The 15,947-nt window shown below is 25.3% G+C and overlaps 1 protein-coding gene across 1 annotated transcript in view; it reads left to right on the top strand.

Moving 5' to 3' along the window:
• The window catches only part of LOC122503398 (probable ATP-dependent RNA helicase CG8611), a 93,836-nt gene that overhangs the window by 35,151 nt on the left and 42,738 nt on the right, over positions 1-15,947 (top strand). The window contains exon 7 of the mRNA XM_043613916.1: positions 7,214-7,556. Within this exon, the coding sequence (XP_043469851.1) occupies positions 7,214-7,556 (343 nt within the window). The remainder of the gene's footprint in view (positions 1-7,213; positions 7,557-15,947) is intronic.

Here is a 15,947-nt window from a genome sequence, read left to right as displayed (position 1 = left end):
TCTTTCATCTATTCCTAATTATGTTCTTTCTTCAATTTCACTATTCTCTATGCAGGATCGGAAATCATTTAATTGAAAAAAGAAAAAAATGACTTGGACATTTCGTTCAACATCATCGAGGAATAAATATTCTCGATAACAAGTTAAGCTAATTCTGGACACTACTTATAAGTTAAAACTCATTTACGCTTGATAATAAGTAACGGACAAAACGGTTCCGTTCTGAAATATGCAGTCAGTCATAAATAAAATTCATAGCACAATTCTTGGCTTCCGTGATCATAAAAATTAATAACAATATTAAGAATAAAGAAGAAATGAAAAAAAAGATACAACACAGGGAGCTAAAGAAAAGAGTACTTGTATATATCCGAGGAGAGTCAGGGCACGCCCAGAATTGTAAATTAGAGCGTAGCTTATTTTTTCAAGCTTGGAATTTAATATCTTTTGACCCACGCTGAGACCTAAGGTTAAAAAATAATGCGCGTATGTGGCCCGTCGTTATGCGAGTATAATTATTATAGCCATGGTCTAAATCAGTGGTTATTATCCGCTACAATGTAGTGTTCCTCTTATTGCTCGACTCTTTTTTAATATACATTATCATCTTATAAAAAAAACATGCTAAAAACAAGATATTTCATTTCTTGTTTATGCACTAGTACCTTTATTTTATTGCGTATACAAATTGAAAGCGAATTATTAGAATTTGTAATTTTCTTACACAATTGTAGTTGGGTAGGTTCATGCTAAATGGAAGATTATTTTATTTTTCTATATGCAATTGTTTATATTGTTGTCAATGATGTTGAGAGAGACAGAGAGAAATAGAAACTTTGAAGCGGAACTAATAACATGAGAGTGGCAATTAACAGAATACACGATTCTGAGAATTAGAAATTACAGGTCATTCCTCATATATGTATATTGAACCAATTTGCAAATTGTCTCAGCGTGTTTTCAATCATCTATAAATTGCTTTATAAATGCGTATAGTATTGCATTGCGGTAATAGCTTTGCAGATCGTTACAGATAAAAGTGTTTCGACATTTATCGAAATAACGGATCGAAGGAAAATTATTCTGTGGCGATTTTTTGCAAATTCTTCAATTCTATATCTAATATTTTAGAAATCGTTTATTTAAGGGCAGGGACAAATTTGTTTGCACAATAAACATGGTTTTATGTAGAATGGGGCTTTTTTTTTAAAGAAAGGTTTGAAATAACTGTTGGCGATTCTAATTTTTAAGAGATCACCTCGATGTTATTAATTTTCTCGATGAAATGTTGGATCAGTGCTCGGATTTCTGCACAGCAGGCTCAAGCGGTGGCGAATTTCGTTTTCAATGATCTATGGCCCGAGTGAGATGTTTTGAGTGGCTATCCGTTCACGAACCCTAGTTCTCTTGCCGTCTCTTAAACGATCGTTTGTTTTAATCGCTGCTATTAATCGCCTTCACAAATGTCGGATATCGTCGACCCAAATCCAGTGGCAAAGTAACCGGTTCAATGCATTGACTAATTGTATTCGAATCTTTCGATCGCAATATACATTGTCTAGTTTGTTTCGTTTTGCAATTTATTTTCTTCTTGGAATTAGTTTTCAATACCTAGAAAATTATAAATTCAAAATTTATAATTGTTTATCTAAATCAAAATTGAAGAAAGAATGGAAAAGAAAAAGTGATTTAAAATGCATTATAAATTTGTTAGTTAAGAAAGAAATTAAAATTGAATGTAGAGCATGACAGAATACATTTTTCAAATCTGAAATTGTGAAATTGAATCAATTAATCTGATGAAAAATTTGTCTTCATTGATACATGGGGATGTAAGCATGAAATGAATATTTTGCAAAAACAATCTTTAAAAAACGAAAATGTTTGGTGAAAAAATGTTTTGCCACCCCCCACTGTTCTTGGGGATTCCTGGATCATCAAGTGTAGAGTATTTCGACTGGTTGCACTACTAAATCATTGGCTAGCGAAAAATAGTCGAGTGGACTGCAGAAACCGATGGAGTTCAACTCAAACGTTCGCCGTCGGGGTTCACAGCGGGCATCATTACAAGCCAGGCACGTGTATGGTCTTGGGGTACTCATTACAAAACGAGAAACCTGTCCGGTTTTGTAAGACATTTGTAGGAGGAAAACCGCCAAGACTTCTGACAATCTCCAACTCTCGATCGACGGGAATTAGTTCCATTAATTTTTTTATTTGCAATTAAATAGGTTTCATCAAAATAATTAGACATATAGCAGAGCTCATGCACTTGAAAAAAAATGTAAATTGTACTTATGGGGCATTCCTCATCAGACGAGAGACTCCTAGAAATGGTTTTGACGTAAAGAGTTGTAATAAGGCTTTAAATTTAGTTCTCTCCGTCTGCTTTTCAATGCAAAGTAGAATATGAAAGTATTCAAGATGACTGATTTAGTATTTAGTCACTAATTATGAATCTGATAACAGATTTTTAAAATTCAAAATGGCGGATCCAATATGGCGGACGACTTTTTAAAAATATTATTGATTTTTTTTATGAAACTTCGTATCTGGGTGTAATTAGGGTCTCTGATAACGAATCTGATATCAGTTTTTCAAAATTCAAAAGGGTGGATCTAATAGGAATGAAGATTACAAATTTAAAATGAAATAAGAAAATTTCATTGTGTGATTATTTCTTGTTCATTGCAATTAAATATTTCTTAATCGTAAAAATAAGCGTATAAAATTTACGCGAAAGTAATGTAAGAATTCTTACGAAAAATTTCTACTAACTTTAATTTATTTTAATATATTTGTTCTGTAATAAGTTGAAAATAAAAATTTTTAATGCTATGAATTCTAATAAAAACTTCGTTAATAAATGAAAAAGTTTTTAGTTTAAAAATCGTTTAAAATAAGAAGTTTAGAATATTTAAAATTGCAATAAACAAAAAAAAATCAGAGAATTAAATTTTCCAATTTTATTTTAGATCTGTAATCTTCACCTTTATCAGATCTGCCATTTTGAAATTTGAAATTCTGACGTAATCAGCATAATCAGCAACCCCAAAAACTCCCTGAAAATCGAGTTTCAGACAAATTGAATCGATTTTTAAAAAAATTGTCCGCCATATTGGATCCGCCATTTTGAATTTTGAAAAACTGACATTGGATTCGTAATCAGCGACCCTGATTATGATTATGATCCGACAGGGTTGCCACACAACCTGGAAACCTGGAAATGTCAAGGAATTTTATAAACCTTGAAAAAACCTGGAAAAGTCAGGGAATTTTGATTGGAATCCTGGAAAATTATTGTTTTCTAAAGTTATTGTGCTTATTCTTGAAATCTAATTTTTCTTTAATTCAATTTTCTTAATTCAAATTTCCTAATTCAATTTTAAAAAAATTGCCTTTACAATTTTTCTTCGCAATAATTCAACTATTTTCATAAATAATCAAATTTTTTACAGAGATTCAATTATTTTCATAAATTTAATAAAAATATTTATAGATATACAATTATTTTCATAAATAATAAAACTCATCGCAAAATTTAAATTATTTTTAATACAATTTTAATGGAATTTCTCGAAAAATGTATAATTATTCTTCAAAATTTTATTAAAATTCATCAAAGAAATTCAATTATTTTAAAAATCCTTCCTATAATTTATTTATTAGAATATAAGTGTTATTGTCAATACATTTTTAATTAAATTTCTTGAAAGAATTAAATTATTTTCAAAAATTTTAATGAAATTCTTTTTAATAATTCAATTTATCAAAATTCAATTATTTTCAATATCTACTATTTCAATAAAATTTCACAAAATTTCAATTATCTTTATAAATATTAAAATTTTTCTCCAAAATTCAATTATTTTCAAAAATTTTAATGAAATTCTTTTTAACAAATTCAATTTTTTTTTCAAAAATTCTCCTCCAGTCAATGATTTTCAATATCTGGGTGATTCTCCGCGTAGCGCACGATTTGGTTTATGAAATTAAAAAATTTTTTTATCGTTATGGTTATTATCAATATATTTTTTTAAAGATAAAGCCTTTAAAAAGAAAAATCCATAGCGGGCCGGAAAAATTATTTATAATTTTTGTTGTAAACAAGTGCAGTAATTAACTAATTCACTGTTTGGACACATTCTGTCAAAAAAAATTTTGCGGTAATTTAAACAATATTATAGCGTAAATCTCATTTAAAAATTATTATTTTGGTAATTTATGGAAATTTATCGTAATTTATGGAAATTTTTGGAAATTTTCGCGATAATTCATAAAAATATGTAAAATTTCAATTATTATTAAAAATTTGGATTTTGGTAATTTATGGAAATTTATAAGGTAATTTATGGCAATTTGTAAGGTAATTTAAAGAAATTTTGTCGGTAATTTTTAAAAATATGCAAAGTAGAAATCACAGTTTAAAATTTTTATTTCGGTAATTTATGGAAATTTTTGCGGTAATTTATAAAAATTTTCGTGGTAATTTATGGAAATTTATTTAATTAATTTATGGTAAATTTTTCTGAGCAATAGGTTTTTTTATTCCTTATATATGTGGCACCATAACACTACATTTGCACTAGGTTCTTCGTAATACAAAGGTCGGTGGAAATTCTGATGCCGGTGGAGACTAAGGTCGGTGGAAACTTTTTTCAATCGCCTTCAGTTATTTTTATTTTTTAAAAAAAAATATCATTAATTTTCAATCGGTTTCAAATGGACTTCATTTGTATTGACTAAAACAATATAACTACGCTTTATTTAACCTTTTTTTATAAATAATTGTTTAATTTGTAATAAAATATTTAAGGGTCGGTGGATGCCGGTGGAGACTATTTTGTGATTCCCTTTTCAAATTCCCAACATATAATGAGTGAAAAATGAATAAATCAATTAGAACATTGATTCCTTTCCTGAATTAACTTAAGGAAGTTATTTTTGTGTTTACAAAAGTAATTTTAAGTTAGCATTTGATTTTCATTTAAATAATTCACTGTTTGTTAATAAAATAATAAATAGCATCCAAATTTGCTATCAAGCATAAACTGAAAAAAAACATATATAAAATGAATTTTTAAAAAAAAATTTTTTTTATTCAACTGTACTAAAGTAGACAATACTAAAATGTCAATAGTAATTGTATTTATTATTGCATATTACTAAAATTATTAACTTTTTTTTCTAAACTTCATGTGGGGACAGGTAAAAATTTGACGTTTTCAGCCTTAAAACCGCTTATTTATGAAAAATTATAATATTAGATACAAAAGTAATTATTGGTTTTTGTTTCTAAACATATAAATAACCTTTTTACGTTGGAATTGTAAAAATATATGAAAGTTATTTATTATTTTTCCATTACAACATGAAAAAAACCAAGTTCTGCGCTACGCGGAGAATCACCCAAATATGTAATATAATTTTTTACAGGGATTCAATTATTATTTTTATAAATAATAAAACTCATTGCAGAATTTCAATTATTTTTGATAAGATTTTAATCGAATTCCTCGAAGAATGTAATTATTCTTATATAAAATTCTATTAAAATTCGTCAAAAGAATTCAATTATTTTAAAATTTGTTAATAAAATTCTTTATAAGAATTCAATTTTGAGAAACATTCAATTATTTAATAAATTATTTATTTTTGTATTAAAAATAATTAGGTATTTAAAAAGAAATATTATTAAAAAATTCGTCTCAAGAATTCAATTATTTTCAAAAGTAATAAAATTCTTCGCAGAAATTCAATTATGGTCAAAAGTTTAAAAAAAGTTATAGACAAAATTTCAATTATTTTTATAAATATTAAAATTTTTCTCTAAAATTTAATTATTTTCAAAAATTTTAATAAAATTCTTGTCAATATTTCAATTATTTAAAAAAAATTTAATAAATTTCTTGACAAAATCTCAATTATTTTCACAAACTTTTCTCAATATTCAATCAAATTTTTTTAGAGAATTAATTATTTTTAATACATTTTTAATCTAATTTCTCGAAAAATGAAATTATTCTTAAAAATTTTATTGAAATTCGTGAAAAGAATTTTAATTATCTATTTAAAAATTTGTTGATAAAATTCTTTAAATGAGAGTTCAGTTTTAAAAAATATTCAATTCTTCAATAAATTATTTTTCATGTATTTAAATAATTGAATTGTCGTAGAATTTTCTAATAATAATTCATTCAAAAATGAATTTCAGTTAAAACTTTAGATAATAATTGAGTTTTGAAAAGCAGGCCTCAAATTATAATCTTTGAATGTTTGAATTTTTCATACTTTTAACTTAAAATTGTGTAGATTTAATTTTTTTGTAAAAGTTGAATTGGATTTTTTTAAAGTTATATAAAGTTTTTATTTTCTAATATATATTTTATTGAAGAATTTTCGAATACCTGAATAATCGATGAAATTTCGTAAAATTGAATTGTAAACAAAAGGATTTGAAAATGTTCAAAGAAATGTTTCAGAAATTATTAATAATAATTAAAAATTTAAAGAAGAATTTTAGTTAAAAATCCTGGAAAACAATAATTGAATTAAAATAATGAAAGTAATTTTGAATATGTTACAGTAACAATATTCTTATAATATAAAATAAGGATTTTATCAGTCGGTCATTTTTAATTATTATATATATAAAACATGAAGATATCGATTGCTCCGAATCGATATCTTCATGTTTTATAACAATTTTTTATAAGTTGTTTAATTTCAAAAAGGTTAGAATTAAAAATTTTGTAAAATATAAATGTAGTTTTAAAAACCTGGAAAAATTCCGTTTTTTAGCCTGGAAAACCTGGAAAAGTCAGGGAATTTGAAATGAGCAAAAGCGTGGCAACCCTGGAATTAGTAAAAAAAGAAATGATCAGAATTTATAAACATAAAATTAATTTCATTTTCGATTATCTTAGGCAAAGAATCAGCTATTGTATCATAATCAAATATTGTAGTTATAAGTCTGATTTGAGCGAATCCTAACATAGTGATTTTAGTTATTGTAGCGTTTGAAAGGATAATATAAAAAATCCAAAAAGCTTTTATTAGTGGTTTTCAAGAGCCAAGCTTAATTTTTGTCGCCATTTTCATCATATACCAATAATTGTTTGAAGCTCATTGTCTTTAGCATAACGTGCTTTTCTTTTATAGGCCATCAAAATTTTTTTGTCAAAGTCATCAGGCTTTAATTATTTTTTTCCAGGATGTTGCAGCACGAGGGCTTGATTTGCCAAAGGTGGACTGCGTTGTTCAGTACACAGGACCATTATCAGCTAGAGACTATGTTCACCGAATTGGCCGAACAGCACGAGCCGGTTCATCGGGAACGGCGACAATATTTCTCACACCACCAGAAATTGAATTTGTCCGTATGCTGGAATCACGACGTATTAGAATCAAGCAGGACGATATGAATGATGTGCTGGCAAAATTATTGGGTCATCTATCAAAATATCGTTCACAAGAAGCGGCGGCCATTGCACTTCAAAATGAATTTGAAAATCTTGTTCACGAGAACAAAAGATTACACGAAAAGGCCTGCAAGGGTGAGTCATTGTTCCATAACAATTCTTTATAACGTTGATCATTTTCATAATTGAATTTCGACAAATTTTTTGAGACATTTAATAGTCCTGTTCGATGAAAGACAACGAACTTGATTTAGTTGGAGAGAAATGGGTGTGGGGCCTGACTTTGAGGAAGACTAAACCAATTCGAATGGCACCCTAGTAGCATATAAAGTCACCCCATACGGTGTGTTATAGGCTTTCACCACTCTTTTCGTTTCTCTCCTTCTCACTTCCTTTTTTACTCATCCGCTTATCTCTTTTTAGTTTCCTTCACTCTAGTAGTCGCGTATTTACATAGTCTATGGAGGAGGAGGGATGATCTTGTTTGCCATGCTATGGTTACTCTATTAGGGTCGTTATGGGGAAGAATTTATTTTCAACAATAATAAATCCATTATGATGCGACGACTCGTACTTGGTTCATTGGGGTGTTATGCGCCCCTTCAGAGATTTCTCCTCCTTCCCTTATGTCATCAATAGCCAGTGCCTTCTATAAAAAAAATTCCAGCATTTATCTATTTTTATTGGCACTAATGTACGAAACGTTTTATTGACAGTATTATACAGTAATTTTCTCTTTGTTTGTAATGTTTTACAATTATTTTCTTAATTCATTGCAAACAATTCAAAATTAAATTAAGTTTTCCTAAATTCTTTTATGTTAAAGTTACTAGAGCTTCACTTATTTAAAGTCTCAGTTATTTGAAATCGCACTTATTTTAATAATTTCCAGTCGCTGATTACCCTGATTACGAATATGAAGTCAGATTTTAAAAATTCAAAATGGCGGATCCAATATGGCGGAATTGTTTTTTAACCTTTAAAGTGCTAAGTGTTGAAAAATCACGCTCAGTGCTAACCCCGGTCTGTCAGACCGCTATTCCCTTTTGACAGTTTTTTAGTCATTTATAATTTTTAAAAGACAACTATTATAAATATTTTTTACTTTTTAACAAAAAAAGTCATTTCTGTATTATGCATTTATTTATTTTATTTATTTTATAAATGCAGTCTATGAGAACTATCAGTAGAACTAGCTGCGCGTCAAGTTGCGCAGACGTCACTCATGGGAATATACTGGAATATACTTTCACTTAAAGCTAACCCCGGTCTCACAGACCGCTATACTTCAAATATTTATTTATATTACAAAATTTAACGAATAAAAATTTTTGAAAAAGTTGTCTCCTAACAGATTTTCATAAAATATGAAGCTACTAAAAAGTTCAAGTTCTTATTATACTTTGAAAAAAAGTTACAAGCAAAGAAAATTTTAATAGCGGTCTGTCAGACCGGCATAGCACTTTAAAGGTTAAAATTGCTCAAATTCACTTGAAACTTGTTACTTGGGGGTTTTTAGGGTCGCTGATTACGAATATGAAGTCAGATTTAAAAAATTCAAAATGGTGGATCCAATATGGCGGAATTGTTTTTTAAAATTGCTCAAATTCACTTGAAACTTGTTACTCGGGGGATTTTTGGGATCACTGAATACAAATCTGGAATCAGATTTTCAAAATTCAAAATGGTGGATCCAATATGTCGGACAATTTTTAAAATTGATCGAATTTACTTAAAACTTGTTACTTGGGTTTCAAGCGATTTCGATCATTATTTAAAAAAATTTCCGCCATATTGGATCCGCCATTTTGAATTTAAAAAATCTGACTTCATATCAGGGTTGGCACGCAACCTGGAAACCTGGAAATGTCAGGGAATTTTATAAACTTTGAAAAAACCTGGAAAAGTCAGAAAATTTTGATCGGAATCCTGGAAAATTATTGTTTTCTAAAGTTATTGTGCTCATTCATGAAATCTAATTTTACTTAAATAATTCAAAATTAATTCAATTTTAAAAAAGTTGCGTTTACAATTTTCATAAATATAGGTGAACATCAAAAGGTTTTAATTTGAAATTTTAGAAAATTTCAATTCTGAATGAATGAATTAAATACTAAAAATTTCACAGGAATTCTATTATTTACAAATTTTTTTTATAAATGACTTCGCAATAATTCAATTATTTTCATGAAGAATAATATTTTTTACCAGGAATTCAATTATTTTCATATATAGGTTTTCAAGTATTTTCAAAAATAATAAAAATCATCGCAGAATTTCAATTATTTTTAATACAATTTTAATGGAATTTCTCGAAAAATGTAATTATTCTTAAAAATTTTATTATAATTCGTAAAAAAAATTCAATTATTTTAAAAAGCCTTCCTATAATTTATGTATTATTTCCAAAAATTTTAATGAAATTCTTTTTAACAATTCAATTTTTTTTCAAAATAATTTTAATAAAATTCTTCGTAGAATTAAATTAATTGCAATAATTTATCAAAATTCAATTATTTTTAATATCTACGTATTTTAATAAAATTTCACAGAAGAATTCAATTATTTAAAAAGCATAATATATCATTAAAATTTGTCTCAAGAATTCAATTATTTTCAAAAGTAATAAAATTCTTCACAGAAATTCAATTATGGTCAAAAGTTTAAAAAAAATTTCGTCAAAATTTCAATTATCTTTTTAAATAATAAAATTATTCTTCAAAATTCAATTATTTTCAAAAAATTTAATAAAATTGTTGGCAAAATTTCAAAAACTTTTCTCAATTCAATCTAATTTTTTACAGAGATTCAATTATTTTTATTGCAATTTTAATTTAATTTCTTGAAAATGGAAATTATTCTTAAAAATTTTATTAAAATCGTCAAAATAATTTTAATTATTTAAAAATTTGTTGATATAATTTTTTATGAGAGTTATATTTAGTTATATTTGTATTTAAACAATTGAATTCTCGTAGAATTTTCTAATAAAAATTGATTTGAATATGAATTTCAGTTAAAATTTTAGATAATAATTGAATATTAAACTCTCAATTTTAATTACTAAAAATGCTTTCTAATTTGAATTAGTGACTGACTTTTTGCTTTTGAATTAGCAAATTTTACCAATAAATAGTCGTTTCTACTAATTTAATAGTAAAATTTACTAATTCAAAAGCAAAAAGTCAGTCACTAATTCCAAAATAGTAAACATTTTTACCAATTCAAATTTAAAGAGAAATAGTATTATAGCGTGAATTTTTTTAGAAATAATTGAATTTTGAAAAGGTTTCAAATTATAATCTTTGAAAGTTTGAATTTTTCATACTTTTAACTGAAAATTGTGTAGATTTAATTCTTTTAAAAAAGTTTAATGTAACTTTTTTGAAATTATTTGAAGTTTTTATTTTCTAATATGAGGCATTCCATGTCAAGTGATCCAGGTGTCTTACGGTGTAATGCTTATTTCGATAATTTTTTACTCTTAAACTATTAAACATAAAAATTTGGCAAGGTACATTTTGGAAAGGTTTTTTCATGCTCTTTCGATTGAAAATAAGCATTTAAAAAAAAAAAATTTTTTTGACCCAAAAAAATCAAAATTAAAAATAAATTTTAATTTTTTGGAAAAAAGGTCCCATTTTTTTTTTTTTTTTTTTTTTTAAACGAAAGCTGAGGTTTTTTCCTAAAAAGACATATAAATGAAAAAGTGGGACAAGAATGTTTAAACATTGAAAAACAGACGTTTCTACTCTCTAAACCCGGTTTTTAGCTCTGTTTACGAGAAAATTCATTTTTTCAATGTTTAAACATTCTTGTCCCACTTTTTCATTTATATGTCCTTTTAGGAAAAAACCTCAGCTTTCGTTTAAAAAAAAAAAAAAAAAAAAAAATGGGACCTTTTTTCCAAAAAATTAAAATTTATTTTTAATTTTGATTTTTTTGGGTCAAAAAAATTTTTTTTTTTTAAATGCTTATTTTCAATCGAAAGAGCATGAAAAAACCTTTCCAAAATGTACCTTGCCAAATTTTTATGTTTAATAGTTTAAGAGTAAAAAATTATCGAAATAAGCATTGTACTGAAAAACCCAAAAATTTAACCCCCTCCCCCTCGGAAAATATTGGACTAGGTAAAAAAATATTTTCACGAAAAATTACTATCTATTAGTACTACAAAAGCCCCAAGTTTTGCTACGATTGGAGAAAAATTTTTCTCCACCCGGATCACTTGACATGGAATGCCTCATATATATATATTTAATTGAAGAATTTCTGAATAATTGATGAAATTTCATAAAATTGAATTGTAAACAAAAGAATTTGAAAATTTTCAAAGAAATTTTTCAAAAATTATTAAAAATAATTCATTTAAAGAAGAATTTTAGTTAAAAATTCTTGAAAATAATTGAATTGAAATGAGAATAATTTTTATGAAGTTACAGTAACAATATTCTTATAAAATATAAAATAATGATTTTATCAGTCGGTCATTTTTAATTATTATTTTAAAACATGAAGATATTGATTGCTCTGAATCGAAGACTCGGAGTGATCGATATCTTCATGTTTTATAACAATTTTTTGAAAATTGTTTAATTTCAAAAAGGTTTGAATTTAAAATTTTTGAAAATCTTAATTCTTATGGAAAAATAATAATGATTTAATATTTATTCAAAAAAGAAGCAATGGAACTTTAACGTAACATAAAAATTAATTTAACAAATATTGAATGTTCGATTTAATTAAACACACGAAGTTGTAATTAATTAAAAGTAAATGCTCAACATTATTAATAATAATTTTTTACTGATAATGAATATTTAGCACTGATTTTTAGTTGAAATATTTTGTAAATAATTGAATTAAACGATTATAATTATTTAATCAGTGATTATTTATTTATTGAAAATTAAAATTATTGTCGAGGGATTAGCATCAATTTTCATTGTAACAATTAAGCATTTTTGAGTGACGCTATACACAACTAACCACTTGACCACACCTTCAAACTCGTATTGAAGTGATTGATAGATTAATTGTCGCACCAATGCAATTTCGGACCCTTCGAAAAATCTTTACGTTCAAGCTATTTGTCATGGTCCTCTATTCATGTCCTTTTTCGATCAATAGAATTTATTTACCGTGTCAAATTTTCACTTAAAATCTAAAATAGATTGATTTAGTAGATTTATGTGTAAGATTTTTATGTCTTCTTTTTCTTAATATCAAGATGCATTCAATTATAAAGGGGCGTTTATTATTAAATGAAAACTGAAAGTTTTTACTTTTTTATTTATAAAATTTTTCTATAATATTTTGTACATAAAATTATAAAATATTCGTTAAATATTCTTGAAATATCTTCTAAGAATAGTTTTGGAATACTGAATGCAATATTTTTCGAAAATATCGAAACATTAAAAATATATTCTGTTATTTATATTCTAAAAAATTATAATCAAATTCTTTAAAACGATTCAATTATTTTCAAAAAATATTCAAAATTCAGTTATTTTCAATATTTAGTATTTTCATAAAATTTCGCAAAAGAATGCAATTATTATTTTAAAAAAAAATTTATAAAATTCATCCACAATTTATTCAATTATTTTCATAAATAATGAAATTTCCACAGAAATTCAATTAATTTAGAATAGCATTTTCAAAAAAATTTCGAAAAATCAATTATTTAACAAAATTTTTATACAATTTTTCGCAATAATTCAATTAATTTCACTAATAAAAACATTTTTCATGGAAATACAATTTTTTAAAAAATTTTTGATAAAATTCTAATAAAGAATTCAATTATTTTCAAAAATAATAAAAATCATCGAAGAATTTTAATTATCTTAATACTATTTTAAATTATTAATCGAAAAATTCAATTATTTTCCCAAATAAAGTTTTCCACAAGAATTCAATTATTTAACATAATGTTTATAAAATTCTTATTAAGAATTCAATTATTTTCCCAAATAAAGTTTTCCACAAGAATTCAATTATTTAACATAATGTTTATAAAATTCTTATTAAGAATTCAATTGTTTTCAAAAATAAAATTTTCCGCAAAAATTCAATTCGTTTTAAACATTTTAAAAAAAATTTTCGCAATAATTTAATTATTTTCATAAATAATAAAATTCTTCTAATGAATTAAATTATTTTTGGAAATTTTAATAAATTTCTTTGCAACTTCACTACTATTAAATTATTATCATAAATAAAAAAAATTTATTGAAGGATTTCAATTATTTTTAATTATAAATATTTTAATTTAAATGTAATTATTCTTAAAAATTTAATTTCAATTCCTCAGAAAAATCAATTATTTAAAGAAATGTTTTTTTGAAATTATCTGGAAGAATTCAATTATTTACAAAAATATTAGAATTTTTCACAGGAATTCAATTATCTTCTAATATTTTTAAAAAATTGTTCGAAAGAAATCAATTATTTTAAATACAATTTTAATTAAATTATTTTGAAATAATTCAATTATTCTTTTAGGTTTTTAATAAAATTCTTCCTAATAATTCAATTATTTACATAAATAATTCTTCGAGAGAATTCAATTATCTCGACAAATAACAAAATTATTCCTGAAAATTCAATTATTTTGAAGCATTTTAATAAAATTCTTTGCCAAATTCAATTATTTTCATAAATAACATTATTCATCACAAGAATTTGATTATTTTTGAAAGTAATAAATTTCGTCTTGGAAATTTAATTATTTAAAAAAATTCTAATAAAATAGTTAGCAAGAATTCAATTATATTCATAAATAATAAAATGCTTTTTTGGAATTCAATTATTTAAAAAAAAAATTAATAAAATACCACACAGATATTCAATTATTGTCAAAAATTTTAATAGAATTCTTTGTAAAATTTATTTATTTTTAAAAACTTTTCGCCTTTCAATAATTTTCAATAAATCTACTATTTTAATAATATTTTCCAAACAGAATTCGATTATTTAAAAAAAAATTTTGTAAAAGTCTTCGTAAGAATTCAAGTTTTTTCATGAATAATAAAAATGTCTCAGGAATTAAATTATTTAAATTAGTCGAAAAAAATCAATTATTTAAAAATTATAATAAAATTCTTCGCAAGAATTAAATTATTTTTATAAATATTTAAATTCTTTTATAAATAATAAAATTCACGTGGTATTACCAAATTCGTTTTGGGAATTCAATTTATTAGCAAGATGAGAAAGAAGCTTACTTCTTTTAAGTATTTTTAATGGAAATTAGAAAAAAGTAAGGAAAATAAAATATAGAATGGAATTTTTGTCAGTTTTGTGAAGTGTCTAAAACGAATTTGGTCGTTTAATATTGACATTATCTTAATATTGGAAACGTTGAAGAAATGTTGTCAGTATTGTTACAAGTTTTTCTTCTTGCTGAATAATGGATAATGAATAATGAATAAATATTGGTTTCACTTAAAATATCCAACTTCTAACGTTTTAATAAAAATGGTTGTACCATCCAACAAATCGGATTGATAATGTTAAATAAAAGATAAAGATTTAGCCGTAGCACTTATTTTAAATCTGAAAAAACCATAAGTATATCACAGATTTCAATTAGCGTATATTCGCTGTAAATTAGTAAAATATCACTAAAATAAAATTTCAGTGAAATTCAATAACAAATGTGCTAATTGAAATCTGTGGTACACATATAGCTGGGAATCAGTAAAACTTTGCTAATTCAAATTTAGAGAGCTAATTGAAATTTATTATAATTTTCTGGCACATCCCAGGGAATTTTGTTCCCAAGTGGGTTAAATGAAATATTTTCTCGTATTAAGTAAAACGATGTTCGTGTTTAAATGAAAAACACCCATTGAATGTTGAATCCATTGTTGGAGTGACACTTTAGTTGAACTTTTAAAGTGACTTTCATCCCTCCTTTTGAAGATGTGTTTTTTTTTATGTGGTGAACCTGGTGGTTTTATAGGAGAGAATTTGGAAAAGATCAAAAAGGTCAGATGCGAAGCACGTGATGGAGATATATACGGGAATAACGGTTTCCATTCGTTGGCTACCGCAGAAATTTATTTAATTCGTGACCAAGGAAGGGAAAGAGCGGTGAATTACAAGGAGAAGTGGAAATCTCACTAATTCGTAACATTATCACCCTAATAGAGCTGAACAGCCCTCAATAGCGAATACGACTTCATATAAAACGACCCCTCAGACTCTCCAAACCCTCGCCACTATAAGTAAGGGATTCATCCACTCTGTTTCGTATATACACACACACACATTCACAAATGCCGACTGTCGTTAATACTCTTCTCGTTCTAACTTTCAAACTTCGAGATTTAACTATACACTTTCAAATTTTCAATAGATCCTATGTTTAGTAAATTTTCAAAAAAAATTTAATTAACCCTTTGCTGTATGGTGGTTATCCAGATTATCACCTTTTCAATTTTCGAATTTTCTCTTTAACTTCAATCTTCTTTAAGTAAAATCATAAAATCTGTTTTTAACGTACATGCTCCGTTT

Source organism: Leptopilina heterotoma, unplaced genomic scaffold, assembly GCF_015476425.1.
Source record: "Leptopilina heterotoma isolate Lh14 unplaced genomic scaffold, ASM1547642v1 Lhet_26, whole genome shotgun sequence".
NCBI lineage: Eukaryota > Metazoa > Arthropoda > Insecta > Hymenoptera > Figitidae > Leptopilina > Leptopilina heterotoma.
Note: the sequence above shows the minus strand (reverse complement) of the source record. Positions and strands in the feature narration are given on the sequence as shown.